Source organism: Alosa alosa, chromosome 13 (genome assembly GCF_017589495.1).
Source record: "Alosa alosa isolate M-15738 ecotype Scorff River chromosome 13, AALO_Geno_1.1, whole genome shotgun sequence".
In the NCBI taxonomy this organism is placed as follows: domain Eukaryota; kingdom Metazoa; phylum Chordata; class Actinopteri; order Clupeiformes; family Clupeidae; genus Alosa; species Alosa alosa.
Genome location: NC_063201.1, coordinates 8325452 through 8351566, shown reverse-complemented (window position 1 = coordinate 8351566; position 26115 = coordinate 8325452). Strand labels below are relative to the sequence as shown.

Below are 26115 nucleotides of genomic sequence, written 5' to 3'. Positions count from 1 at the left end.
TAAAGCCAAATAAAAACATAAGATAGAACCTTAAACTTTGTACAATGACACAAGCAGATGTCTGAAGATACAATCATCTACAATAAATAGAGTTTTACATCATGTAAAATTCAGTAATCAATGCAAATGTTGTTCACAGTCAATATTAGAGGAAGGGTCTAATGTCCAAATATTCATTGAGCCCCCTTGGGGCCAAAGTTCCCAGGTGGTGGATCCAGAAGGCCTCTCTTTTTAGAAGCAGGTTGTCTGTGTCTCCTCCTCTGCGGTGTTGTTCTACATGTTCTATCCCTATAAATCTCAAGGTTGAGAGTGGGTGTCCTGATTGGTTAAAGTGAACCGCCAAAGGGCTCTTTTCATTGTTGTTTCTGATGTTACTCCTATGTTCACTTATTCTTATCTTCAGGGCCCAGCCTGTTTTACCTACATAGGCTTTCCCACAGGGACATTTAATCAAGTAAACCACATTGGTAGTGCTGCATGTGATTTTACCTTTAACATGTAAATTCTTTCCTGTTGTTGGGTGGGTGAAGGAGTGACATTTGTATGTGAAGTTGTCTTGTGCACAACGGCCACAAGGGTAATTTCCGTCTGGAATGTCGCTTAGGAAATGCTGTGGTGTTGGTGCTGGTGGACAGTCTGCCTTCACTACATAGTCCCTGATGTTGCGTGGCCTCTTGTAGATAATCCTTGGGGGCGCCTGGAGGCTTTTTGGGCATGTCGGGTCTGACTGTATTATATGCCAGTATTTTAGCACCACTTGTTTGATCTGCCCCGCCACTGGTGAGTAATCCAAAATGCATTGAACCTGCCTTTCTGTTTTCTTACAGTGAGATGGTATAAAGCTTTCAGGCTGGGTAATGCCCCTCACCTTGTTTGAAGGCAGTCTTCAGTTTAACCCCTAGCACGGAATCTCTCCAACATGATGTCGCTTTGCTCTTTGAAATCTTCTTCTGAGCTGCAGATCCTGCGCACTCTTTTCATTTGACATATGGGTAGGCTTCTTCTCAAAGGTGATGGGTGGAAACTATCAGCACGTAACAGTGTATTATGGTCAGTTGGTTTTCTGTATATGGTGGTTTCCAGACCGTCATTTGTTCTCTTGATCTGAATATCTAGAAAATGAATGCTGTGTATATCAGCCTCCATAGAGAATCTTAGGCAGCCACAAGAAGTGTTGAGAAACATGTGGAATCTCTCTAGTTATCCTCAAAGGTGCCATCATATAGGACTAGGATATCATCCACAAAGCGTTTGTAAAATTTTATTTGTGGCAAGAATGGGTTTCTATCTGTGTTAAGGATAATCTGGTGTTCTAAGTATCCTACAAAGAGGTTTGCATAATTGCAAGCCATCTTACTCCCCATTGCTGTTCCATTGGTCTGTAAGAAAAAATCATTTTCAAAGAGAAATTATAATAGCGACAAACTAGTTATATCTTGTACACTGTGTTATATAACAAGCAGAAACATGTTTTGTTACAAAGAAAGAGTTTATATCAGAGTCACCATTCATGAATGTGGAAATCCTCATCCAACAGAAACAGAGTGAGCATCCTTGATGATTACAATAACACACAGGCTGTGGAAGCTGTCACCATGAGAACATTTTTAATTAACGATCATAATGTAAATAAGATGCACACTAACAGCTGTCAGGGAGATTTTACATCATGTGCATTTTAGGCCACAAAGTCCAACTGATAGGTGTCAAGGGAAGAAGAGGAGCTAGCAAGTGTAAGATACTACAGATTAAATAATTAACCAACACACCAGTTACCATATCTAGCAAGTTAAACCATCACAGAATAATGTGTGCATGGCTCAAGCAATGTCTAATGTATGCTAACAAATACTGTATGGCAATGAACAGAGACAGTATGAAAAAGACTACAGGAGAGCTCTAGCTGATACTGCACAATATCATCAGGGCAGTCCTCAACACAGACAATATCATCACGGCAGCCCTAAACACAGACAATATCATCACAGCAGCCCTAAACAGACAATGAAGAGGATGAAACATAGAGAAGAGAGTAATGCAAGATCTGCCGCTGGGTAGACTGAGTACAGTTGAGACATGTGTACAGTTAAGACACTTTAAATATCTTGCTTACACAGCAAGCCCAAGTTGTGATTTTGCTATGCACATGCGTATTAGTGCCCTCTTTGATCATGGACAATTTGAACGACATAAGTATCTCCCATCCAAGGACATCGGCAAATGTTTGTTTTCCAAAGTAAGAATTTCACTTCACCATGCACCTTCGACAATGAATAGCTCATTACACTTATGTTACTGTTAAACGTAACTGGTGTCATTACAAACATTATTCTGTGTCCTAAAAACTTTTTTTTGCCACAACCAATTTTTGGCATTGTGTCATGTAAGGTCGTGGCAAAAGTTGGGCAGCAGGGGACAGTTGAGACACACATTGGATTGTGTTATTACTTAGAACATTCCATTTGTAGGCTACTGATCGCCATATCTGTTCCTCTGTCACATTTTGTTCATGATGTATTCCTTTTAACCAACTAATTTAAATGAAGTATTTGCTATGTTTTTATTTATTCAACTTTCCAATGTAAGAACTATACATCATTATACATCATTAAAAATGGGTGTCTCAACTGTACCAGGTAGGTGTCTTAACTGAATTCTATAGGGTACAGTTGAGACACAGTCAAGACAAAAATGCACCTTATGTTTATGAGCTAATTGTGGAAAATATAAACTACTTATGGGTATTATTGATTGATAATATTTTAGTCTACAAGCTAAGGAAATGGCATGTGGAATGTCGTGTGGAAAATCACTTCTTTTCAGTATCTATTTTTTGTTTGATTTTGTGTGGGCAAAAAGTGTCTCAACTGTACTCAGTCTACCCCTTTCAGCTCACACTTTCAAACACATCAGGACATCCATACATGGGATGGTGAGATCACTGCTATACTCAAACATGAGCTGACCAATATTTATGCTTATTAAATTCAAGGACTACACCAATATCTATGTTTATTATATTCAAGGACTACACCAGACAGTATAAATGACTGATGTGTTGTCAACATTGCAGAACGTGACTTGTCGTCTGTCGCAATCCAGGTACACGCCGATCCTCCAGGGCCTGTCAGGCAGGTCCACCTGCACTTCTTCCCCAGTCTCCCGGAGCACAAATACGACATTGTTCTTCAGAAGCAGAGCCACCTCCCTTGGTTTGGGGGCCGACACCAACGATGACCACACCTCTGACCACACCTCTCCCCAAGTAGACGTTGCTCTGCATTGTGGATGGGCTTTCACTCTCAGGCCCAACTGCCAGTTGGCCTCCTGGCCCACGTCCACTTCCCAGTAGCGCTGGCCAGTTTGCAGGCTCTCCATGCAGTCCTCCCAGTAGCCCCCATCCAGCTTCTTTGGCCTGGTGAACACAGCCTGGCTAATGGCCTGCTGCCCAGCGTTGCAACTGAGGAATAGGTTCATGTTGGGGTAAACTCTGACGAAGACGTCCAGAGCTGTGACATGACAGATCAGTTATTATCACAGATATGACCACAGGGTCTTCATGAAAGCAGAGAATGTCTTGGTGAAACATTTAGCCAATCTGAAATCTTAAGTGTCATTTATTTTGTCTTTTTTAATTTTAGTGATTTTTTTTTTTTCTTTTTATTTTTTTTTTTTTTTCTTTTCGCATGCCCAAATTTCCGCCAATGATTCCCGGACACTGAAAGACCGGGTACACGAAACTTGGTGGGCATGTAACCCCACATGGATAGCATGGAACCATCGTTTTTCGTTTTGATCTGTAGCCCCCGCTGGACTGGAGGAGGGTAGGGCAGACACAGTTTTCTGTGAATATTTTTTTTTTTTTTGTATGTTGATCTCAAGGGGCCATTTTCCATAACCACTTTTCATGTATAGCCACCTAGTTAAACACAAAAAAAAGTAAAAAATGAGGTGTTGTAATTGAAGGTATCCACCCAACATAGTCAAAACTGCACGGAATTGGGTGTAGGATCATTATGACACAGTATGCACGCCAAGTTTTGTGGAATTCCGTTCATGGGGGGGCCACACAATAAATTAATTTATGTTACTATACACCAACTGGCCTGTAGGTGGCCGGAGACAGTTTTCTGTGAATATCTCGAGAACCGTAGGGCCTGGAGGTCCATTTTTATGTATGTTGGTCTTAGGGGCATGTCAACCCATCCCATTTTATTTCATGTATAGCGCCACCTAGTTAAAAATTAAAAAGCAAAAATTTGGTGTTTTCATCACAATATTCTCTGGCTGACAAGGTCAAACTGCATTAAAAGTGTAGGATCATTATGACACCCTCCGAATGCCCAAGTTTTGAGTACTTTCGTTCATGGGAGGCCTTACAATAAAATAATGTGTACATTTAGTGACGCACACCAACAAGAATTTGACACTGAAAGACCGGGTACATTTTGGTGGGCATGTACCCCCACATGGATAGCATGGAACCGCCATTCTTCGCTTTTGATCTGTAGCCCCCCCCCGCTGGACTGGAAATAGGGCAGACACAGTTCTCTTTATGGTCTTTATGGTAAAGGGCCCACATCAACCTGGCTCATAATCATTTTGTGATTTGCTGCTTGAAAATGCAATATTATTCTGCTTTAATCGCCTTATCTTCAGTTGAGATGTTCAGAACTGCACCAAATTTTATGTGTATGATTGACCTGGCATTCTCAGGGGGTCTGGGGGTATGCCAAGTTTCAGAGAATTTCATCCATGGGGGGTCTAAAAAATTAGGTTATGTGTACATTTAGTGACTGTACACTCATTGGCCTGTAAATGGCGGTGCACACATATAAACATGCACACACACAGGCACCCACATACTATCGGGTATTAGAACGGCTGATACATAATTACAAATTCAATAGGATCAAAAGAATGCCAAAATATTTCATCATCATCATCATGGCTGCATTTTCAGTATTGGCTTATAAGTAGTCGTTTGTCCACTAGATGGCGCATCGTTGCAGTGAGACGTAATTTTTGGAAGTTAAAAGTGGGTTGAAAAAAAATAATGGACACTTCCTACAAGGACTGTAATTTACCGCAGCGAACATCTAATAAGGACAGGACGATGTTCACATGAAGTGTAAGTGAGGATGAAGTGAGGATGTTTATCGGACATGCTTGGTTTTACTGCAGGCACGCTAATCTTGTAATATCAATAAGGACCTAGGTAATGTTACCAAGTAGCGCTTGGTTGAGTACCGCCCATGAGTGATGGAGGCCCATTTGATTGATTGCATTTGTAGAAAACTATAAATGCGGTTATACCAAGCAAATTGATAGCAGCACTGTTTGTATCTTTCGACTGTCATTTATTGCACGTGCTTCAAAATCATTCTGTGCAATGGAAGATTTACCAACGCTACAATCGGTCTGATACAGTTTTGCCTATACATGCGGAGACTGAGACGCCTGTTTATTTTGTTTTAAGTGCGCGGCAGGGTGTGAGAGGGGAATCGATGTGCTTTGATTACAGCTTGGTAGTTGTAGTCTGTGAAATTAAAAAGCACGCGGTGTGTGAAGTATCCAAACAATGACACCTTCATTTCATTATGGCTGCTTTAGGAAAACACCTTAAGCTACTGTGTAGTGGGTCCCATTTAGAAGTGGCTACTTCATTCGCTTTCTTTGACTCATGGAACTGCGTGAATGTTATTACAACTTTTCGCCACGATATGGCAGTTTAAGTCCGGCTTGATGCTGTAAGTCGTAAGCCATTGGTTTCCAAAGGAGATTTTATTTGTGTCGCCAGCATTGCCTATTGACAATTTATGTTGTAAATAGGCCTACCTTATAATCCTACATGTAGCTTAGGGAAGCTAACAGCTTTCTATTAGGATCTAGTTTGTTAGTTACAGTTTTGTCATAACTCCCTAATGCATTTTTGCATTTAGAATAGCCAGAGCGTGTATATCTCAATCTGAAAATTAAACAATATCGGGTGCCTATGGACTAGGCTGGGTGAACCCAGCCTGATCTGCCCGCTATTTATTTTTTGATTTCTTAAAAGATTGAGCTTGGTCTGATGAAAGCCAGACTAGCCATGGACCTCAGTTACACAATGCAAGGGAACATGAATCAGCCTATATTTGCACGAACAATAACGGACAAAAAAGCTCTTCAACTTTGTCCCGTTAAAATGTGTATGAACAGTCTAGCGACGCATTTCATCAAGGCCCATTTGGACATGTCAGTTATTTGCACCACTTTGTTAGATGTAAAACAGCATTTCGTTTCAGACTACTGTTACTTAATTTGTGCATTAACAATAACGTTTCAGACTACTGTTACTTAATTTGTGCATTGACAATAAAGTATTACATGAACTAAAGATGACTAAAATCTTATGTAGAATAAGAAACATTCACAAAAAATCCATCCATCCAAAAATGACCTTTGTTTTGATAGCTGTTGAAAACGGCATGGAACTGACAGAGATGTTTTTGTTTATAAATACATAAAAAATGAATAAATAAATAAATAACATTATGCTGATACCTTTTGCTTTTCCCAAATACAATGTAGCTGTAGGTGTAGGTGTAAGTGACCTTTCATCAATCCAGTTGCAATGGATGAACTGTGATGACCTGCCCTACTTGTGATTGTTTAGAGATTTTAAAGGTTTTATAACAATGCTACATCTTCTTTGGCTATTCTACAATCTATTCACCTTTTCAGCACAAGTAGGCTACTTTCTGTGCAGCCACACACACACACTCAGGCATGCCAAACAAGCATACACAAAAAAGTTTCAAGAGTGGGGGGATGGAGTAAAAGATGGAGACAAATTGAAGTGTGATTTATTTTTGCGGAATGGATGTACAGGACTGAGCGGCGGTCATATTTGGTACCGCTATGCGGTACATCTAGTTAATATTTATTTTTAAATGATTTTACCTTGTGCGTTTTATGTTTTCTATTATTCTATTATCTTTACCTTTTAAACTATTCTTTGACCATTGCTCTTCTATGCTTTTATTTGCTATTACTGTTTGCTTTTGTTTATGTATAGCACATTGAATGTCCTGTGTATGAAATGCGCTATATAAATAAACTTGACTTGATGAGAAGATTGATGAGAATTTTGAATGAAGAACACAGAAATTATGACACTGATTTCCCCTACATCCCCACAGTCCAGCCGTCTAGTCCACCCCCTCTGTGCTGTCTCACACATAAACAGTGCCCAACTCCTATTGTAGTTCACGTATACATGACAGTCCCCTCCACCCTGAGTTTGAGTTGCTTCCCTCAGGGCGGCGCTATAGAGTACCTATGGCAAAGAAAAAGGGCTCTTTTACACCAAAGGCAGTTAGTATGGTCAATAAACTGTGGAAAAAATAAACATGGAGCATAGTTTGGCTAGCTACATACTGAAGCTGCACATCTGCCCAGCTAGGTCTGCAAGAGGAAGTGTGTGTGTGTGTGTGTGTGTGTGTGTGTGTGTGTGTGTGTGGGTGTGGGTGTGGGAGGGAGAGAAGGGGAGAATGGGTGTGTGTGCAACCAAGGCCTACTTGTATTGAAAAGTATTTATCCTGCGGATATGTTGTGTCTCAGTGAACACTGATGGATATGGATTTGTGTCTATACTGTGTATATTGTATGTACTGTCTATTTGATTGGTGAGACCGAAGACAATGTTCATTCCTAACATGACAATAAAGTCTATTCATTCATTCATTCATTAGGAGTTCAACCCTGTTACCTTGCGTCAAGCACCTGAGCATCTCCCTCCAGATGAAGATGGGTGTGTAGGATTCATAAGGCCCAAGGGTGAAGCGATCAAGCAGAACCTTGAGACCAGCAGTCCTGGACTTATACATGCTATGGAATAAATACAATTTTTTAGGATGTCTTGTAAAACACATTATACAGATATGCATTACAGAAGAGTAGAGTAGTGCAGAGCAGTCATGTGGAGTAGTGTGCAGAGGTAGTCTGGCTAACGTCAGACCTCATCTCATTGAGATGGGGTCTGGGAACTAGGCATTCATTTTCTCATATTTGAAACGTGGTTTACAAATGCCCAGAGCCGTTTATTGGGCGCTACGAATGTCTATCAAATGCGTCTGTACGTAGCTCATAACGGCTTCGGTGTGTCGTCATCGTCTTGCTGCCCTCCCTCGGTTCTGTGATTGGTCCCCTAACTGAGGCAAAAATTTGCTCCATGGTATCCAGGCTGCCTAGCAGCGTGAATAAAATCGTGCGCGTAAGGCAGCATGGGAAAACCCAGGCTAGTGCAGAGGAGTAGTGTGGAGTAATGTGCAGTAATGTGGAGTAGTGTGGAGTAATGTGCAGTCATGTGGAGTAGTGTGCAGTAATGTGGAGTAGTGTGGAGTAATGTGCAGTCATGTGGAGTAATGTGGAGTAGTGTGGAGTAATGTGCAGTCATGTGGAGTAGTGTGGAGTAATGTGCAGTCATGTGGAGTAGTGTGGAGTATTGTGCAGTCATGTGGAGTAGTGTGGAGTATTGTGCAGTCATGTGGAGTAGTGTGGAGTAATGTGCAGTAATGTGGAGTAGTGTGGAGTAATGTGCAGTAATGTGGAGTAGTGTGGAGTAATGTGCAGTCATGTGGAGTAGTATGCAAAGGAGTAGTGTGCAGTAATGTGGAGTAGTGTGCAGAGGAGTAGTGTGCAGTAATGTGGAGTAGTGTGCAGTAATGTGGAGTAGTGTGACGTAATGTAGAGGGGTGTGACGTAATGTGGAGTAGTGTGCAGTAATGTGGAGTAGTGTGCAGTCATGTGGAGTAGTGTGAAGAGGAGTAGTGTGCAGTAATGTGGAGTAGTGTGCAGTAATGTGGAGTAGTGTGACGTGTACTCACCTTCTCTTTGTCTCATCACTTTTGTGCTTCATTTCTTGGACTTGATATAGTCCCTTGTCACTCCACCACTGCAAAAGGAAAATTATTGAAAACATCTGAATATTCAGTATTTACCAGAATACCTTGACAGATCTTCACAGTAACCTCTGATGACCACAGATGACCACTTCCAGCTGAGGAGAGAACTCCATACCTGCAGAAAAGCATCGGGATTGGCCTTGTCCAGGCCAGACTCCAGGCTCTCCTCCAGCCTCTCGGTCTCCCTCAGCCTCCCAGCGATGGCGGCCTCACTCCTCTGCAAGGGTTCCAGGGCACTCCGCTCCTGCCTGTCCACCTGCTCCCTCGCCACCCTCTCCCGCTGCCGAAGGAACTCGTATATCATCGCAAACTGGGCTGTGATCTGGTCATGTTGTCCTTTTGACTTATCCTACCCAGAAACAGAGTGAAATAGTGGACCATGTGGCCTTACTGTGATTATAGCCAATGAAAGATGTTTTTAGTTTGTTTTTATTTTTATTTTCTGTTTCATTGAATGCAAATAACAGTTTGTAGCGTAGTAAGACCAAGGTTTCTATTCTAAATAGTGCGACATCTTGACGGCTGATGACTAGCAACATCTAATATTTCTCTCAAACTCTTGTCATCTGTTTTGGTTTTGCTTCCACTTTCATTTTGAGTGCCTTACCTTCGTTTTCCTGATCTCGTCTGTCTGTTTCAGCTTTAGGTCACACAATTCATTCCTCTCTGTATACACAAAGTCCAAAGATGCCTTCAGTTCTTCCTGTTCACAAGAAGAGTTTGTCACAAGTCTCATCCCCTCAATGTGATGTGATTATAAAACAAAAGGGTGGATTCCAATGTAGCTTTCACATAGTATTAGTCTAAAAACAGAATATAAAAAACCCCAAACTAGCCTTGTAGATGACGGCAGCCTCAGTCACAGGTGTGAAATGGTGCCGTTGGTGCCTGTCGCTGTCCCTGCAGACGATGCACACCAGCTTCTCATCAGTCATGCAGAAGAGCTTGAGTTTCTCCTGGTGTTCGGGACAGAGCAGCGCGTCGACCACTCCTGTGGCCTCCTCCCTCGTCCGTCTGTCAGAGCTCCTCTGGGGTCGACCGGCCTCCAGGGTGTCTCTCGCAGCACGGGTGATGTTTGCCAGAAGTCGGCAGTCTCTCAGGTCTTCCCTCTGAAATGGACCCCGGCATTCTGGACACAGGCACAGCCCAGGACCAGTCCTACGGATGTAAGCCGTAACACACTGCTTGCAGTAAGTGTGGTCGCATGGCAGGCTCACCGGATTTTTAAAGTCCTCAAAACATATAGCGCACTTAATTTGATTGGACAGCATGGAGGCCATAGAGATATTCCTGAACTCAAGCCCCTCTAGTAATAGACTGTTTCATCTCTCTGCTCGTAGGTCAAGGAAGGCTACTTCACTGCTGCTCCTGTTGACAGTGAAATGAGAACAACATTAATTTCAAATCTCATGTTGCTTGAAACACAAAGGAACCAGTCAAACAAGATGAATGCTGTAGAGCAATTTTATTGTGATTATTCCCAAATGAGAGTCATCTGAACAGTATGTAATCCAACAGGCTTAAAGAAACCACCAATCAGGCACAGTGGTAGAGAACAAACACAGATCTGCCATAGAAAGTCATATTTTTACACCTGATTAACTGGAGGTTGTAAATAAACAGTTTTGTGCTTTTGTTTGGAATGTGAATGGGCACCAGCGAATTACACATTTCCTGATTTGAAGTAGGAGCTTGCCATCTTGATGGAGATGTCTTGCTGCTGGTGCCACTGTGGTGCATACACAGCCCAAAACTGACCACATGGAGCACACGCCCCCCTGCAGAGGCCTGTTTGCACCAGGGTTGCCCATCTCAAGAATCTTGTCTGAGACCAGACGTAGCTCCAAATGAAAATGTTTAAAGATATGACATTTATTGTTATTGCTGTGACTTTTGCCTTTTGTCCAGCACCCAAAACATAGGCTACTTGCCCTGCATGGTGTGGAGACTGCCAGGGTGTGGACGCTCACCTGGTAACCTGGATTACAGATTACCTGACCGAGCGACCACAGTTTGTCAGACTGAAGAACTGTCTCTCTGACACTGTGATCTGCAGCACCGTAGCGCCACAGGGAACTGTGCTCTCTCCAGTCCTGTTCACCCTGTACACATCTGACTTCTGCTACAACACCGAGTCATGCCACATGCAGAAGTTTTCTGACGATACTGCAATTGTGGGGTGTATCAGGAACGGGCAGGAGGAGGAGTACAGGAGCCTGGTGGAGGACTTTGTGCAATGGTGCAAACTCAATCATCTTCAACTTAACACTTCAAAGACCAAGGAGATGGTGGTGGATTTCCGCAGGTCTAAGCCCACTCTGCTACCAGTCCACATTGATGGGGTCAATGTGGAGGTGGTTAGCACCTACAAGTATCTGGGTCTCCACCTGGACAATAAACTGGACTGGTCAGCCAACACTGATGCACTCTACAAGAAAGGGCAGAGCAGGCTGTACTTCCTGAGGAGGCTGCGGTCCTTCAATGTGTGCAGTAAGCTCCTCAGGATGTTCTACCAGTCTGTTGTTGCCAGCGTCCTCTTCTATGCAGTAGTATGCTGGGGAGGAAGCACAAGGAAGAAGGATGTGGGGCGAATTGACAGGCTGGTAAGGACAATGAGTGTCACCCACTCCACAGCACTATTGTTAAGCAGAAGATCCTGATCAGCTGGAGACTTCGCTCACTGCCTTGCACAACTGACAGACTGAGAAAGTCATTTGTCCCCAGGGCCATTGAACTGTTCAATGCCTCACTTAAGGGAAGAGGCAGACAGACTATGCAGAGAAGTCTGTCTGCCTCTTCACCCCCTCCATGTTTGGTACTGTCTGTCCACTAGCCACTTTTACCACTGTCTTTATGCCTCACTGTTTGCGTGCTATATTAGCACATTAGCACATATGCATAACCCCCCATGCCACAGCCGAACTGTGGCCACACTTCTTAAATAGTTAAATATATAGATATATAGACTTTACTTTACTTTATTTCTGCATTGTTGCACTGTTGGACTTACTCATTTGCACTATCACCATGACCACTATCACCATTGCACTACCACCATGACACTCATTCACACAGAGCACCTTAGAGCACCTTACCATACCTTATGCACAGAGAATCACAGGCTCAGTCCCTGCCTCAGTCATTGCAAGCGCCTCTGATTGATTAATCACCACTATGTGGATACTGTTTTTAGAATTGATTTAGATTAAGTGTTAGTATAATTTGTATTTTTGTAATTTGTATTTTAGTATATTTTTATATATTGTATTTAAGTGTTAGTTAGTATAATTTGTATTTTAGTATATTTAGCATATTCTTTATCTTATACTGTCCTTATTGCTTAGTTGTGTTTTTATATTATATACTTTAATTACTCTTTCTGCTGTTAAAGAATGTGTTTGTGTTGTCTGTATGCTGCTGAGACCTTGAATTTCCCCTGGGGATCAATAAAGTATCTATCTATCTATCTATCTATCTATCTATCTCTATCTATCTATCTATCTAGCTGAGTATGGCTGCAGGAGGAATCATCAGGTGGTGCACACCTGGGTTTGAGAAGTGGACATTGCAGAGGTGCCCCCCCTGTATAGCCAATGGATCTTTGAGGATTGATTTCCCACTCAGTGATTCTCCTGTCACTTCATGCGCATAATGGTAGCTCAATGGCAAATCAACCCTCACTGGTTGAAAGCCTTATGTGGAGGTGGTGTAGCTCTACCTAGTGGTCATTTCTGAGAAGCTAAATTTAGTGTAACCCCGAGAATGAGAATGAGTGTGTTTGTAGACATCTCTCCCTTTCTACATATATATATATATATATATATAATACCAAAGTACTTTTTATGATGCCTAGGTCTGAAATAATCCTCTTTTCCTGTCAAAGGACCTCTCCCTCTCTCTCTCTCACATACACTCTCTCTCTCTCTCTCTCACACACACACACACACACACACACACACACACACACTCTCTCTCTCTCTCACACACACACACTCTCTCACACACACACACACACACACACACACACACACACACACACACACACACTCTCTCTCACACACAAACACACAAACACTCACACACATGGCAGTAATGAATCCTATATGTACTGCAGCTGTCTGTAGAGCCACTGCACTAAGCGTGTATCCGATAGACTGCAGGATGAGAGTGAATGTGGAAACAGACTGTGTGTCTATAACCTCTCAAACAGGTGCAAATCAGAGTAGGAAATGGAGTCAGACACCAGGCCTATTTTCATCGATGGTTCCTCTTTCTTCCTGTTTTTAAACCCAGGCTATTATCAAGAACCTCTGGCATTACTGAGAAAAGTGACATCTGTCATTTGTGAGTGGGCGGAATGAATTTTGTCAGCAAAACAGGGTCTGTTACTCTTAACATAATCAAAGCTGTGCCAGCTGTGCAGGCAGTGTTGTTTTCATGACTTCCAGTATCCTGCCTATCCAATCTCCTTCCTGCTGCTTTAAAGTGACACAAAGTAGGAAATCCCCCTTCCGTCACTTTTAAACATACTGGGTACCCATTAAGTGATAATGATAATAATAATAATAATAATAATAATAATAATAATAATAGCACCAGGCGTTCTGAGCGCACACGGGCAATGTCAGAGACTTCATTCTCCTTATTGTAAGTCAGTGTAATATTAAAATGAGTTTCAAACCAACATTTTAAGTTAAAAGAACTGCATTATGTTGCTTTAAAACATGGTAAACCTAACATGCTTGCATTACTTGATATAGAAATGTATGTGCATGATGTGTGCGTTTGAGCTTGGTTTGTGGGCTTACATTAAGGTGATCTACCAACCTACCCTTGTCACCATCATTCCTTCCAAGCTACTTATTCTACTTCCACACATATACATACTCATACTCTGAGGGTTCTGAGTGTTGGACCCCTAACCCTAGGAGGATCCCTATGGAAATGCAGTACAGGAAGACACAAGGCAAGACAAAAGTTAGAGCCACACTAATTTATTTAAGAAGCAGTTTTCAGAAAGCCGAAGGGTCGTTCAATGACAATGCTAGTATAAAAGTTAGTTTATAGAAATGCCTTCATTTACAAAGCTCTCACACCCACTTTACTCTTGTTATTCGAGTCCTCCACGATAAGACATAAATGGTTCAAACCGGACAAGCTTCAGGTGCACTGTGGGAAATGGAGTGTTCGGAGATCAGACGGTTTTGACGTTGGTTGTGGTGGTGACTCCCTCGGAGGAAGACACCCGACTGCTGCACTTGGCAGGCAAGCAGTCGTGGCACACTCTCCACCTGCCCAGCAGCTGCAGGAGCTCCTTGCGGAAGCGCACGCCAGCGAAGGCATACAGGATGGGGTTCAGGCAGCAGTGCACGTAGCCGACACTCTCGCTCAGCACCAGGCTCTGCTTCAGCGCCTCGTCACAGTTCAGGTGTGCCAGCGGGCCCAGGATGACCAGCAGGTCCAGCAGCTTGGTGAGGTTGTAAGGCAGCCAGCAAAGGCAGAAGACGGCAGTGACCAGCAGAGCCAGCCGCACGGCGCCCTGCTTCTCCAGGCTTCGGCGGCGCCGGCACAGCGTCAGCACCACGGCCGAGTAGCAGTAGCCCATGACGGCCAGCGGCAGGAAGAAGCCCAGGAGGTGCATTAGCGTGCGGCTCAGCAGCATCCAGGTGCCGCCCTCCAGGCCCTCGTACGAGCACCGCGGACCGTAGACCGGGTCGTCCAACACGGTGGTGAACACGGCCTCGGGGAAGGAAAGGACGAAGCAGAGGAGCCACAACAGCCCGCAGGTGAGGTGGACGGTGCGCGGCCGCCGGTTGTGCATGCTCGGCACGGCGTGCACGATGGCCAGGTAGCGGTCGAAGCTGATGCACGCCAGCAGCAGGCTGCTGCACAGCAGGTTGAGGCTGACCACCGTGTTCAGCATCTTGCAGAGGAAGACGCCGGCCGCCTGCTTGGCCGCCATGAAGGGGAGGGCAGCGAGAAACAGCAGGTCGGCCAGGCCCAGGTGCAGCAGGTAGATCTCGGTGATGCGCAGGGAGCTCCGGCGCCTCCGCAGCAGCACCACCACCATGAGCCCATTCCCCGCCACGCCCAGCACGAATACCAGAGCGTACACCAGCAGCAGCAACACCGTCTGGTAGTGCTGCAGCCAGCTCTCCTCCGCGGAACAGAGACCCCAGTTAGTCCCATTCCTCTCAGCGTCATAGCTGCTTGTGTAATTAAATTCATTCTCGTAAGAAAAGTCTTCCATCTGCAATAGTTCACAAAAATACACACCTGCATGTCAGTGGTCACATAACTCTAATTTATTTGAATGCATTTATTTAATAAATGACATTATCCCCAAATTGACTCATTTGTAAACATGCAATCCAGAAACTTTCTCAGTAGTAAGAATAGATGTATGTGTGTGTTTTCTTTGTTTTTTTCCACAGCCTGTGCCAGCCAAAGCAAGACCAACCATTCAACCAAATCTCCTCAGATTGTTTATTTGGGCTACACCCCCCCTTACCCCTCCCACCACCACCACCACCTCACTTCACACACCCACACTCTGGCCCACCCATCACAATATTATCCAGCCAGTGTGTCAAGAAGTGTGTTTTTCAGGTTACTTAATTTAATTGGCAATGGCTAACTAGTCAATACTCAAATCATTTGAAACTGGAATTTGAATTGATCCAATAACTAAGCAGAGGTGGAAAAAGTATGAAAAGATTGTACTCAAGTAAAAGTACCAATACCTTGATGAAATATTACTCAAGTACAAGTTCAAATACCGATCTGAAAATGTACTCAAGTAAAAGTAAAAAGTAGTTAATTTAAAATGTACTTTAAGTAAAAGTTACTTAGTTACTTTTTTTTTTTTTGGGGGGTGGGTACCAGAACAACCAGTTTTACCAAAGACTTTCTAATGAGGAGATACAGCACTCAAAAAATCCTCCATAGTAATGTATGGGGTCATAGTAATGTATGGGGCCAAACGCCAATATGGCAGTTGTCTACACATCATATGTCTACACATATCACAACCCTTCCGCGGCAAAACGTCGACATGTGACATTGAGCCAATCATGTGGTGTGTTGTAAAATACATTGAGCCAATCATGTGGTGTGCTGTGAAGACATCGTGCCAATCATCTGTTGTGATCTCGCTGCTGGAGCAAGATTGGTGTAGTGAAGCCTTACGCTCACGCATTTCTACTGAAATAGATGCACGATAAGTGTTGCAATATGGCCGCCGAGGGGTCGGTAGTTGATTTTCAAAGTTAGTTGCACTCATCCTTGGGTCGCTTTTGCAGTGAACCATAATCCAGCACAACTGAAAAGCCCCTCACAGGCAGCTGAGGCAGGCAGGCCAATATTGAGTTGCAGAGAGTTTTTTTTATATTTGGAAACGAGCAGAAGGTTCAGCAGATTAAAGGGCGTCGTACTGGGGGGGAAAGTGGGAAGTATAGGGCCCCAATGGAGGAGAGGGGCCCAGAAAAGTGGAATACAGGGGGCACAACATTTTCACCAGGCATTAGTAATAACTCAGGTAATCCACACACAAAAAAATCCAAACAACTCCATAAGTAGAGTCATGTAATGAAGTGGAATAACAAAGGGGAAAGTATTGAACACGCTAAGAAAAAAGCACTAAGGCAAGGAAAGGGAAGGAACGAGCTGGAATCTGTATAGAGAGTAGTTATCCTTTCTATCTGTGCAAATTAATATAAGCTTGGTTAGTAGCCTAAATATTAATGGGCTAGGTTTTTCATTACCAAGGTGTCACACAAGAAACATTTCATGATGGATAAAAAGCAAAAAGCTCTCCCAAGACCTTTGCAACCTTATTGTTGCAAAACATATCAATGAAACTGGTTACAAATGCAGTTCAAAACATCAGAATCTTCCAGTAAGCAGCATGGGAGCCATTATCTGCAAGTGGAAGAAACATCACTGCATCATCAACCTGCCATGCACAGAAACCACTCGGAGAAAGCTCCAGAAAGACTTAAAGGCAGCCAATTCAATTAAATAGTTCTGGAAGTAACTAAAGATCAGGATTCACAAGAGGGACCCTGGAATCTGTTTAGAACAATGGGCCAAAATCACTAATAAGTTTTGTCATATAGGAAATGTCTTGAAGCTGCCTTTACAAACAAAGGCTTTTCCACAAAGTATTGAAGAAATTTCAGTAGGCACGAATACTTTTTTCCTGTGTCATTCCACTTTAATACATAAAACTCTTATGTTTGGATTTTTTATATGTGTGTTAATATAATGTGTGGTGAAAAATTTCGAATAGACTCACTGGAAGTTTAGGCTAGTTACTGAAAAAAAATTAAGCGCTCAATACTTATTTCCACCATATATTTATTTTACCTGAATATTTTAACTTCCAAATTAAATGTCAAAATGAATGTCAGACGAAATGTAAAGTTTGACTGACTGGATTTTGTATACAAAACATAGTGAAAACTGTGTAAGGTCACTCTCACTCTCCCTTGCTAAAGAGCTAAATGGTTTAGTCCGCCTGCACGATTCATAAGGTAGTCTATCTTTTGTTTATTTAGTTGAGCATCGCTAGTAGTGGACCGCTAATTGTTTTGTTGCTGGTGCAATGTCTTTCTCTAAGAAAGCCAAGTCAGGTTACTAAAAACAAAGGCCAAAACAGGAAAAAAAGAGAGACATCAAAATGAGGGGAAACAACAACTGCTAATAAACTTCTTTTCCAAAGAAAGGTGAGCACAAACGCCAAAACATGAAATCCCATGGTGTTTGCTTAAATATCTCCGCAATCATTAGTGCTAAAATGAACTGAGACAACCGATTGGAATAGTGGAAAATATACTTTCATAGGTTAGGCTAATCTGATGCATCTCGTGATCCAGCTCCATCACTTTCAGAAAGACTGCATGGCGCCAGCTTGATTCACGTCCTGTTGTAGGCTACACGCTGATCATTATCACTAGGCTTGTGGTTTAGGGCACGATTTTTTTCTCTCCCTTTCCGTTTTCGTCAGTCTTAACTTTTTTTTTTTTTACTCAAGTAACGGATGGGATTTTTGATGTAGCGAAGTACAATACTTCACTCAAAATGTAATCAAGTAAAATTTAAAATACCGATTTTATAAACTACTTAAAAAATACAAAATACACACAAAAACTACTCAATACAGTAACGTGAGTAAATGTATTTCGTTACTTTCCACCTCTGTAACTAAGTCACATGTGTTGTTTAGTGTTTGGGTTTGTATGCTGAACATGATGAAAGATGGTTAGCTGTTGTCACCATCAGTCCCAAATTAATCCAAAATTTAGTTTAAGTAAACTAAAGTACAACTCGAGTCAATATCTTCATCTACAGTAAATCAAATCAAATACAAAGATACACCTGCGTCTCAGCCTGTTTATCACCATACACTCATAAAATACGCATCCTTTTACACACTGAGATTATTTTATGATTATTTTATTTTCTGAACCCTTATAGCACACATTCTTGTCAGACATGCAAAAAAGAGTTAAAGGTTAAAATATAGCATACACCAAAATCTATTTGAGTTTCTAAGAATCAAAGAAGTAGATTGAATTACCATCCAAAATGTGCGGTTCTTACCTCCAACGCTGTGTAGAATGTACTCATTGTTGTGTGTGTGTGAACTGTGGTCCTGGCCTCCTGACATCCTTACTGGAGGGGTTGGTGGTGGGTGGGGGGTGTCCGCAGAGGTGAGAGTCACCCAGCTGTGAAGCTCAGACCTACACTGGGGACTGTTCACTTCCTCCTGCAACAACATGTCTTTACCGCTCATTGGTTCACAGTCTCACAGTTTCATAATTCAGATTACCTGTAACCAGTATATTAATTCAGGGGAGAATTGGGTAAGATTAACCAGTTTTTTTAAAAAGGGAATGTCAAGCCAAGGGAATGTAAGACAGAATAAAACTGATTCAGATACTGATACTGATTCAAGTAAAAGTCACAAAACATAGAGTCTCAAACTTGCCCTATGTTTGGAATGAGCTGATGATAAAAGCTCTGAATACACAACACAGTCACAACACTGGGAAAGTTACAGCAATACAAAGAAGACAGTAGAAGACAGAAGGGGAGCATCAAATTACTGGGGTTGGTGTTAGTGTGCTCTGTGTGTGCAGTTGAGCTGTGTACTGGGGTTGGTGTTAGGCCCTGTCCACACGGAGACGCTTTTTGGGCTAAATGCACAGGTTTTGCATCGTCTAGGCCGGTCGTCCAAACGAATCCTGTAAATGCACTGCCCAAAATCACACTTTTTTGAAACCTGGTCCCAGGGTGAAAAAATCTGAAACCGTAGCCCTTTCAAGTTCGTTTGGACGGCGAAACCGCATACTTGCGTATTGATGATGTCATCCCACACCTCAGCTGCCCTGGACTTGACACTTATAGTATTGCCTAACAATAGCTTTCATACATGACATTACCTACGATTACACTCAGTAGGATAAATATCACAACTGGTGCTGCGCAGCACCAATAGCTTATCATGACTTGGTGGACTGAACAGTGTTTTCCCTGTGTTTTCTTGATGCATTTCTAACTATTGAGGCTACTATTCACCCCTTGCAAGTGACGTCACGTTTTGTTCGCGCCACAGCAAAATAGCCTAGTGGACGGCAAGAACACGAATCAAATCAATGGGTTGTAAATGGGACATATCGCACAGCTAGGAGATTATAGTGAGATTTAACCGTAGTAATGCCCTTCCACGACTGTTGGCTTATTGTTTGGAATACAACAACATCCCATGTTCTTGCATAGATATATTTTGGTTTGTTTTCTTTGTGTTTCGGGAGTATTTCAACCACAATTGCATGCTTATCTCCTCACTGTATGAAGCGCAGCAGCGGTTGCTATAGCAACCATAGACTCTGAACAGGACGGCAGATAGCACTTAGGCAATGAGTCTGTCTCAATTGGTGTACTTACGTGAGTACACTTTCGTGTAGTACACTATGTGCACTGTGTGCTTAAATAACAAAATAGTATTGTCTCATATCAAACACTAAAACTCCGTGCACTTCACGGAAATGACGATCGCAAACATTTTAATATAACTTTATTGGCGTCCTCAATTCGACAGTGACATGGTCATACTGTGTCAAAACATGAACCGTTTATGTTATAACTTGCTTGTACCTCCGTAAAGTCTGTTTTCCACTGCTGCTGCTTCAGCTTTCTCAACCGCGATTACCACAAGTTTGAAAACGCTCCCTCCCCTTCCACTATTTGGCCAAGATGGCGTCCGTTAAGGGCGAAAAGTGTCCAGCGTTGCACACTCAGCTTTTTGACCGTTATGAGTGCACCATCCGGGAACTTGCAGCGCCCTTCGTGTCGTTGGAATTTTCAGTGTGAACACCCTCATGCACTCAAATTAGGTATTGTAAGTGCAGAAGTACGCGATTTGAGACACAGTCAAAGTCTTTGGCAAGATCTGAATGTAAACAGATAATACCGTTCAAGTTTTTTTTAAATTTCCTATTTCTTTCAATTCTTCAACTTAAGACATGTAAGAAGTAAGTTTATTCGCTGGGCAACGTACAAACTGACGAGTTACATTAGCCCTAGCACTATGAGCTACGATAAAAGTTAGCTAGAATAGCTAGCTTCTAAGTGTGGCAGCTAGTTATTATTTCATGTTCTGATATGACATTCTTAACGTTTTGACTATGTTACAACTGATAAAAGCAAGACAAATAAAGTAACCAAATCGCTTTGCAATATTTTAGTCCAGAAATACTTATGGGTGTTCATTTACCATAATGTTAATTACAGTAGCCTAACGTAACGTTATCTCCCCTTGCTGTTACCACCAGTTTTAATAACTTTACATTTGCGATCATGACCCATTTCATCTAACAACACCACTGGCATCTTCTTTGACTATCAGAAACCAAACAGCAATACATTGAACTACAAAGATGTTATAGTAATGGTGTTCAGTTCATCATAATCTTTATGACATAATGTAATTTGCCGTCCAGCATGGAGCCTTTAAGTCACGTGTCTGCAAGGGGTGAATAGCGTTTTTATGATTTCTCGGGGAATTTTGGGAAACATGAGGTCTCACTTAGACCTGGCTCATTTCTTGTGAGATTACAACAATTTTGGGACCATAACAATTTATTTCCCTTTACACCAGAGGTCAGAAACTGGGGCTAGATTTTGCTAACAGAGTTGCCCAGTTAGGGGCTCGTCATCACTTCCCAGATAGCAAGGTGACATTGATATGATGTTGATTTTCCATCCAAATCATCATTTTGGTTGAGATTGAAATCTCAATGGTAAATAGACATTGAATCAGCATTACAATCCTGACAAAAACCCGACAGTGCATGCATATCGATAAGAGAGATATCGAAACAACATTGGTTTATAGTTTATGTTGCCATAATCGATAGAGCATCGATACATAGTTCACTAAAAGATATTGAAAAGTAGTGGATTTATAGTTGACCGCGCGACGACGTTTGAACTGTCCAGTTCATTTTCAGCAACAGTTCAGTCAGACCAACGGGGGTGTTCAGCTCTCTGTCAAGTTCACTCCTCCTTAATGGTAAGCAAGCATTTATTTATCAAACGATAATGTTTTATTGTAAAAGTGTACTACATTAAATTCGGTCATGTTTACAGTCTATGTACATCGTACTGTCAGATTTACAAACTGATTCAAATGCTAGGCTAGCTAAATTTACTTGCTGTTGTCAAATTAATGTTTAGGCTAACTTACGTTATGGCAGTTCATCATAATGTTAGGTTAACGTTACTCGGCAGTCTGATTTATAATTAAGTTACAGTTTATTATACTCATGATAATAAAATATGAAGTAGTGCTAGGCCTACCGGTAACGTTAGCTTCTAGGCTGTCAAAATTATAGGCTGAAGATGTGCTGCTGGTTTACGTGGAGATTTAGCTAACATTTATGTAACTCCTGGTGATCATATTTTTGTGAGTTTAATAGGCTAACTTTAGCAATACTGATATAAGTCAACTTTAAGTCATATCTGACTAGACTGCTATCATTAACCGTTCATTGGGCAGCAAAAGTGTTCGGACGAACAGAGCTGCCCGAATGGCTGGTGCTGCTAGCAAACACGGCATGTTCAATGAGCTCACCCAGCTTAAAAACTGAATTATTCTAACACTATCTTCAGCCTGGCATTTTGACAGCAAACTCAACAAACATATAGAATATATATTCTATGATTATTCTAAGTTTCAATTATAAGTAGCCTTCAGTTGAACATATTTATCTAACACTGTCTCCCTTTTTCTTCTGTTTCTGTTAGGTGCCACTTCACTCTGCTACTGGATGGTGGAGGGCTAACTGCGAACGGGTGGTCTATGAATGCTATACTGAATGGATGGCAGGGAAGCACAACACACGTGAATTTCTAAATGAAGAAGAGTTAATAAATGCACTTGATTTTCAAACTGATAAGTTGTCTGGTTATTTATGCACGATTGTGTAGCCTAAACCAGCCATACTAGGCCTAGTCAAATTTATCCTGGCTGTATATAAAACAGGATGTGAATTTCCCAATATTTTTCCAGATTAAAAGTGGTTTACTGAGGTTTAATATCAATTGAAATACCATTGAAATCGCATTGATCTTTAGTTTGGTTGTAATTTCAACGTTGTTTCAATATTCATTTTAATTGAAATACCATTGAAATTCCGTTGATCTGTAGTTGGAATTTCAACATTGCTTCAATATTAATAGAGGGTGCAAAATGTTATAGGATCAATGTTGAAGTGCGACGTTGACTCAATGATTTTAACATTGACAAAATAATGTTGATTTAACATAGATTCAATGAGTAATTGCTCACGTTGTAGTTCGTTTGTAGTCCATGTGGCCTTTCATGTCCAACAGTTTTAATGTGAACTTATACTTAAATACAACTTAAATACAGTTGTTTATTTAGGATTAGTGAGTGTATGTTTTAACCTTTGTTGTGGCATCCATGTTTGTCATACACTCCGACGGCAAAGCACATGAACACTTGCTGTGGGAAAAACAAAGTAGCCACGGGGGCGGTCCTTGTCATTCCGAAGTGCCTTGAATGCACGGTCACAGTCGCTTCTACGCTATGTCACATCTATAAAACTCCCGCACTGCGTCCTGATTGGCTCTAGCGTAAAATCTGGTGCAGAAATCACTCTCAATGGAAGAGGTCCCAGGTGGATGTGAGTGAAGCTAGGCGGAACGAAATTCATCTGGCGAGAGTCAGGTTAACAAAAGCCCCCAAAATACTTAAAACATTAAAAAAAGAAAAAACATTTAAAAATTTTTTCTTTTTAAATGTTTTAGATGGTTTGCAAACAGATGGTTGTCAATATTGTGTGTGTGTAGTCATGTCTATGTCCACATCCATAAACATTTAACTTGGCCAAATAGGGTACAGGTTGTACTGTAGGACATTTTTACCAAGTCTCGTGTCACATTCTGCTCACAAGGCATGCATGACAATTTAGTTGTTTTGTAATGAGCTGCTACTTCATTCACATATCCTGTTGCAATCACTCAATGTGTATCTGGGGAACTCCTCCTCCTACTTCCTCGCAGAACTTTATAGACAGTTATATAATGGAATTTAATAAAGGTGTAAGGTGCTATAATGGAATTTAATGATCTTCCTGAATAAATCAATTTCAGTAAACTACTATTCTACTCCAAGCTTGCCCTTAGAAGGAACAAAGGGGGACGCATGCACTATGATAATAGTACTACTGGTTGTGAGTAAGGAGCCCAATTTAAAAAAAAAAAAAAAAAAAAAAAAAAAAAAATTGTCCAACTGCTCATAATTCTGAATGGCTGGTCAGTGTCTGAGCAACAATAACAACAATGAGTTTGTGGAAAAAGTTTTATTAGACCATGGTATCCATAAGCCAGAAAGTGTGCACACACAGGCAGAAAAATGCTTCATTTTGTGGCTGCATTACTACCTTGAACTGTAAATGTATGTGTCCATTAAAATATAAATTTGGAGCCAAAATGTGCAACATTTCCTTCTTATATTTCTCTTGTATGAGCTCACCAGAGGTCAACACCTCGTAAATAGTGTTTCTGGCAGTATGTTACTCTCTACTGTCTATACAATGGCCTACATTTACATTGAATATATGGAACATATACAGCCTGTAGGCTACATGGATTAAGCCTAGTCCAACACTAAAAGCTTTTTTCAATGGAGAATTTATTGTAGGAATAGGGATAATCTGTCTATGGAAAACTGGCCCCTGGCATACAAAAATATCAGAAAACATTGCCTTCAATTAGAGCATACAGGACAGAACAGGATTGCGGTTTCAAAATGTTGCTTACCAAGTAGGCATTGGCGACCTCCTTCGCTGGTTTAAAGCTGTGTCCCTCATGTGCCGCACAGTCCCTACAGATGACACAAATGAGCTTCTGATCCGTCTCACAGAAGAGCTTGAGCTTCTCGTCGTGGTCAGCGCACACAAGCGTGGAGTTCCTCTGGAATTGGACAGGGTCTACCGCTCTTCCTCTCTGGGGGTCCTTGGCGGCCACCATCTTGGTAAGGTCTTCCCTGCCCACATCCACCAGGTTCTTCAGGAGGCTGTTGGGCTTCAGGTCTTTGAGGCTGAAAGGCTGGCTGCACTCTGGACACGGCTGTTGACCCGAGCTGGGCTGTAGGAGATCCAAGAGGCATTTCTGGCAGAAGGTGTGGCTGCATGGTAAATCCACCGGGTCTGTGAAGATGTTCCTACACGCAGGACACTGGAGCTGGATGGTCAAAGAGGCAGCCATAATCTTGCTGCTGTTTTTAAAACAGCCTTCAGTGTTAGCTGCACTAAACTGAAATTCCTACTCTGATATTTCTACAGTCCTCAACATTCTCTCAAATGGTGCACTACAGAAGAAACAACTACACCCAGCTAGCTCTCGGTGAAGATGATTGCTTTCTCATTGTGGCGATGTTTATACCATCATGCAAATGCCCACATAGAAGAGGTTAAACAGGATCTGTCTGATAATGTACCGTACATTCCAAACTCTTACTGTAAAAGAGAAGAATGCAACCTGTTCCTGCAGCATGCCTTATCTGCCGGGAAGAGACACAATCCTGCTGATGAAAAGAAACACAATGGACACATTGGTGTTTATGGAAATTAAGCCATTCTATTGTTTTTTCCAAAAGCTTCATTGAACAACCACCAAGACATTCTCATTTTGTACTCTCTCTCCATGCTTATTATGGAGGTGGCTCGATGGTACATTGGGGCTAAACTCAGTGCCAAACGATAAATGCAGAATTAACTTCATCTCCACAAACCGACTTACCTGAGTGTGTCTCTCTCTAGGTCTGATAGTGAACTGAGTGACATCGACACCTTGTGATCATGAGTACACCCTACTGCACTCCCAAGGTGCTCAAGAATGAAATTAAATCAACATAATTATTAATTTGGGTATGAATAACTATGTTCTCAACTGTACATACTGGTATTTAAAATCAGTGATCAACATATATAAAAGTCAAAGTTACCTCAGGGACACAAATCATTCTTGAGAGTCTAGACAAAACAAAACAAGTTTTGTTGTGGTTGTGGAGGCTTGTACCGGTAACCAAAGGGGCAGTTTTAGTTTCAGTTATGATTTAATCTCACCGTGCCATCTGATGACCTGACAGATACAAGACACGCGTGGCCCCCAGGCAGATAGTGAGCTGAAGGCTGGAGGTTATGGCTGGGTCAGATCAAGCTGTAATCAGCCTTAGTGACTACATGCATATTATGAACAGTTAACATAACTATATTGTGGAGGTTTTGTTTTCCCAGATTGGCATTTGTATAACTTATGCTGTGGGAAACTCTGTAGTGAAGTGGGCTTGATGCAGCAATCTTGATCACGAGAGACTGGATTGTTAACAACTATAGAACTGACATTAGGATGTCTGTTCAAGGTGCTCATACTTGAGATCAGCTGCCAATCAATTACACCCATTCCCTCCATGCACCAAAGCAAAGTTGTTGATTGGCTGGAATATGCTTCCAATTCATAGAGCCAGGAAGTCTTTGGAGTCGTGCACATGCGCACAAACACACCCGAACAGGATGGTGTTTAATTGACTAATCTGGGACTCCACCTTCAAGGAGTATAGGAGGGATCTGTATCT

At 41.9% G+C, this 26115-nt stretch overlaps 3 protein-coding genes across 3 annotated transcripts; all 3 read right to left on the bottom strand.

The window, feature by feature from the left end:
* Window positions 1-3021: 3021 nt before the first annotated feature.
* Window positions 3022-10228, bottom strand: LOC125305738 (zinc-binding protein A33-like). The gene is made up of 5 exons (XM_048260662.1): window positions 9785-10228; window positions 9556-9651; window positions 8993-9297; window positions 7754-7872; window positions 3022-3509 (listed from the first exon to the last, which is right to left on the bottom strand). Exons 1-5 carry the CDS (start codon window positions 10226-10228, stop codon window positions 3022-3024), a joined length of 1452 nt encoding a protein of 483 aa, XP_048116619.1.
* Window positions 10229-13946: 3718 nt separating this feature from the next.
* Window positions 13947-15147, bottom strand: LOC125305736 (C-X-C chemokine receptor type 5; the record flags this gene model as incomplete). Its single annotated transcript, XM_048260661.1, has 1 exon — window positions 13947-15147. A coding segment is annotated over one exon (1005 nt), but the record flags the coding sequence as incomplete, so codon positions are not given.
* Window positions 15148-18237: 3090 nt separating this feature from the next.
* LOC125305387 (zinc-binding protein A33-like) lies at window positions 18238-25417 on the bottom strand. Its single transcript, XM_048260079.1, has 4 exons — window positions 24999-25417; window positions 24300-24722; window positions 18552-18717; window positions 18238-18433 (listed from the first exon to the last, which is right to left on the bottom strand). The coding sequence occupies exons 1-4, from the start codon at window positions 25032-25034 to the stop codon at window positions 18420-18422; spliced, it is 639 nt and encodes a 212-aa protein (XP_048116036.1). The 5' UTR covers window positions 25035-25417; the 3' UTR covers window positions 18238-18419.
* Between the last annotated feature and the right edge of the window lie 698 nt (window positions 25418-26115).

Bases quoted from the DNA above. Each gene is read 5' to 3' on its own strand.
- LOC125305387 (XM_048260079.1), bottom strand. From the start codon at position 25,034: ATGCTGCAGGAACAGGTTGCATTCTTCTCTTTTACA. The intron at 24,723-24,998 runs GTAAGAGTTTGG...TTGACCATCCAG, and splicing joins TTGCATTCTTCTCTTTTACA to CTCCAGTGTCCTGCGTGTAG. The intron at 18,718-24,299 runs GTAAGCAACATT...ATGTTGTTGCAG, and splicing joins AGGTCGCCAATGCCTACTTG to GAGGAAGTGAACAGTCCCCA.
- LOC125305738 (XM_048260662.1), bottom strand. From the start codon at position 10,228: ATGGCCTCCATGCTGTCCAATCAAATTAAGTGCGCTATATGTTTTGAG. The intron at 7,873-8,992 runs GTATTCTGGTAA...TTTATTCCATAG, and splicing joins TACTGTGAAGATCTGTCAAG to CATGTATAAGTCCAGGACTG. The intron at 3,510-7,753 runs GTAACAGGGTTG...GTCATGTCACAG, and splicing joins GCTCAGGTGCTTGACGCAAG to CTCTGGACGTCTTCGTCAGA.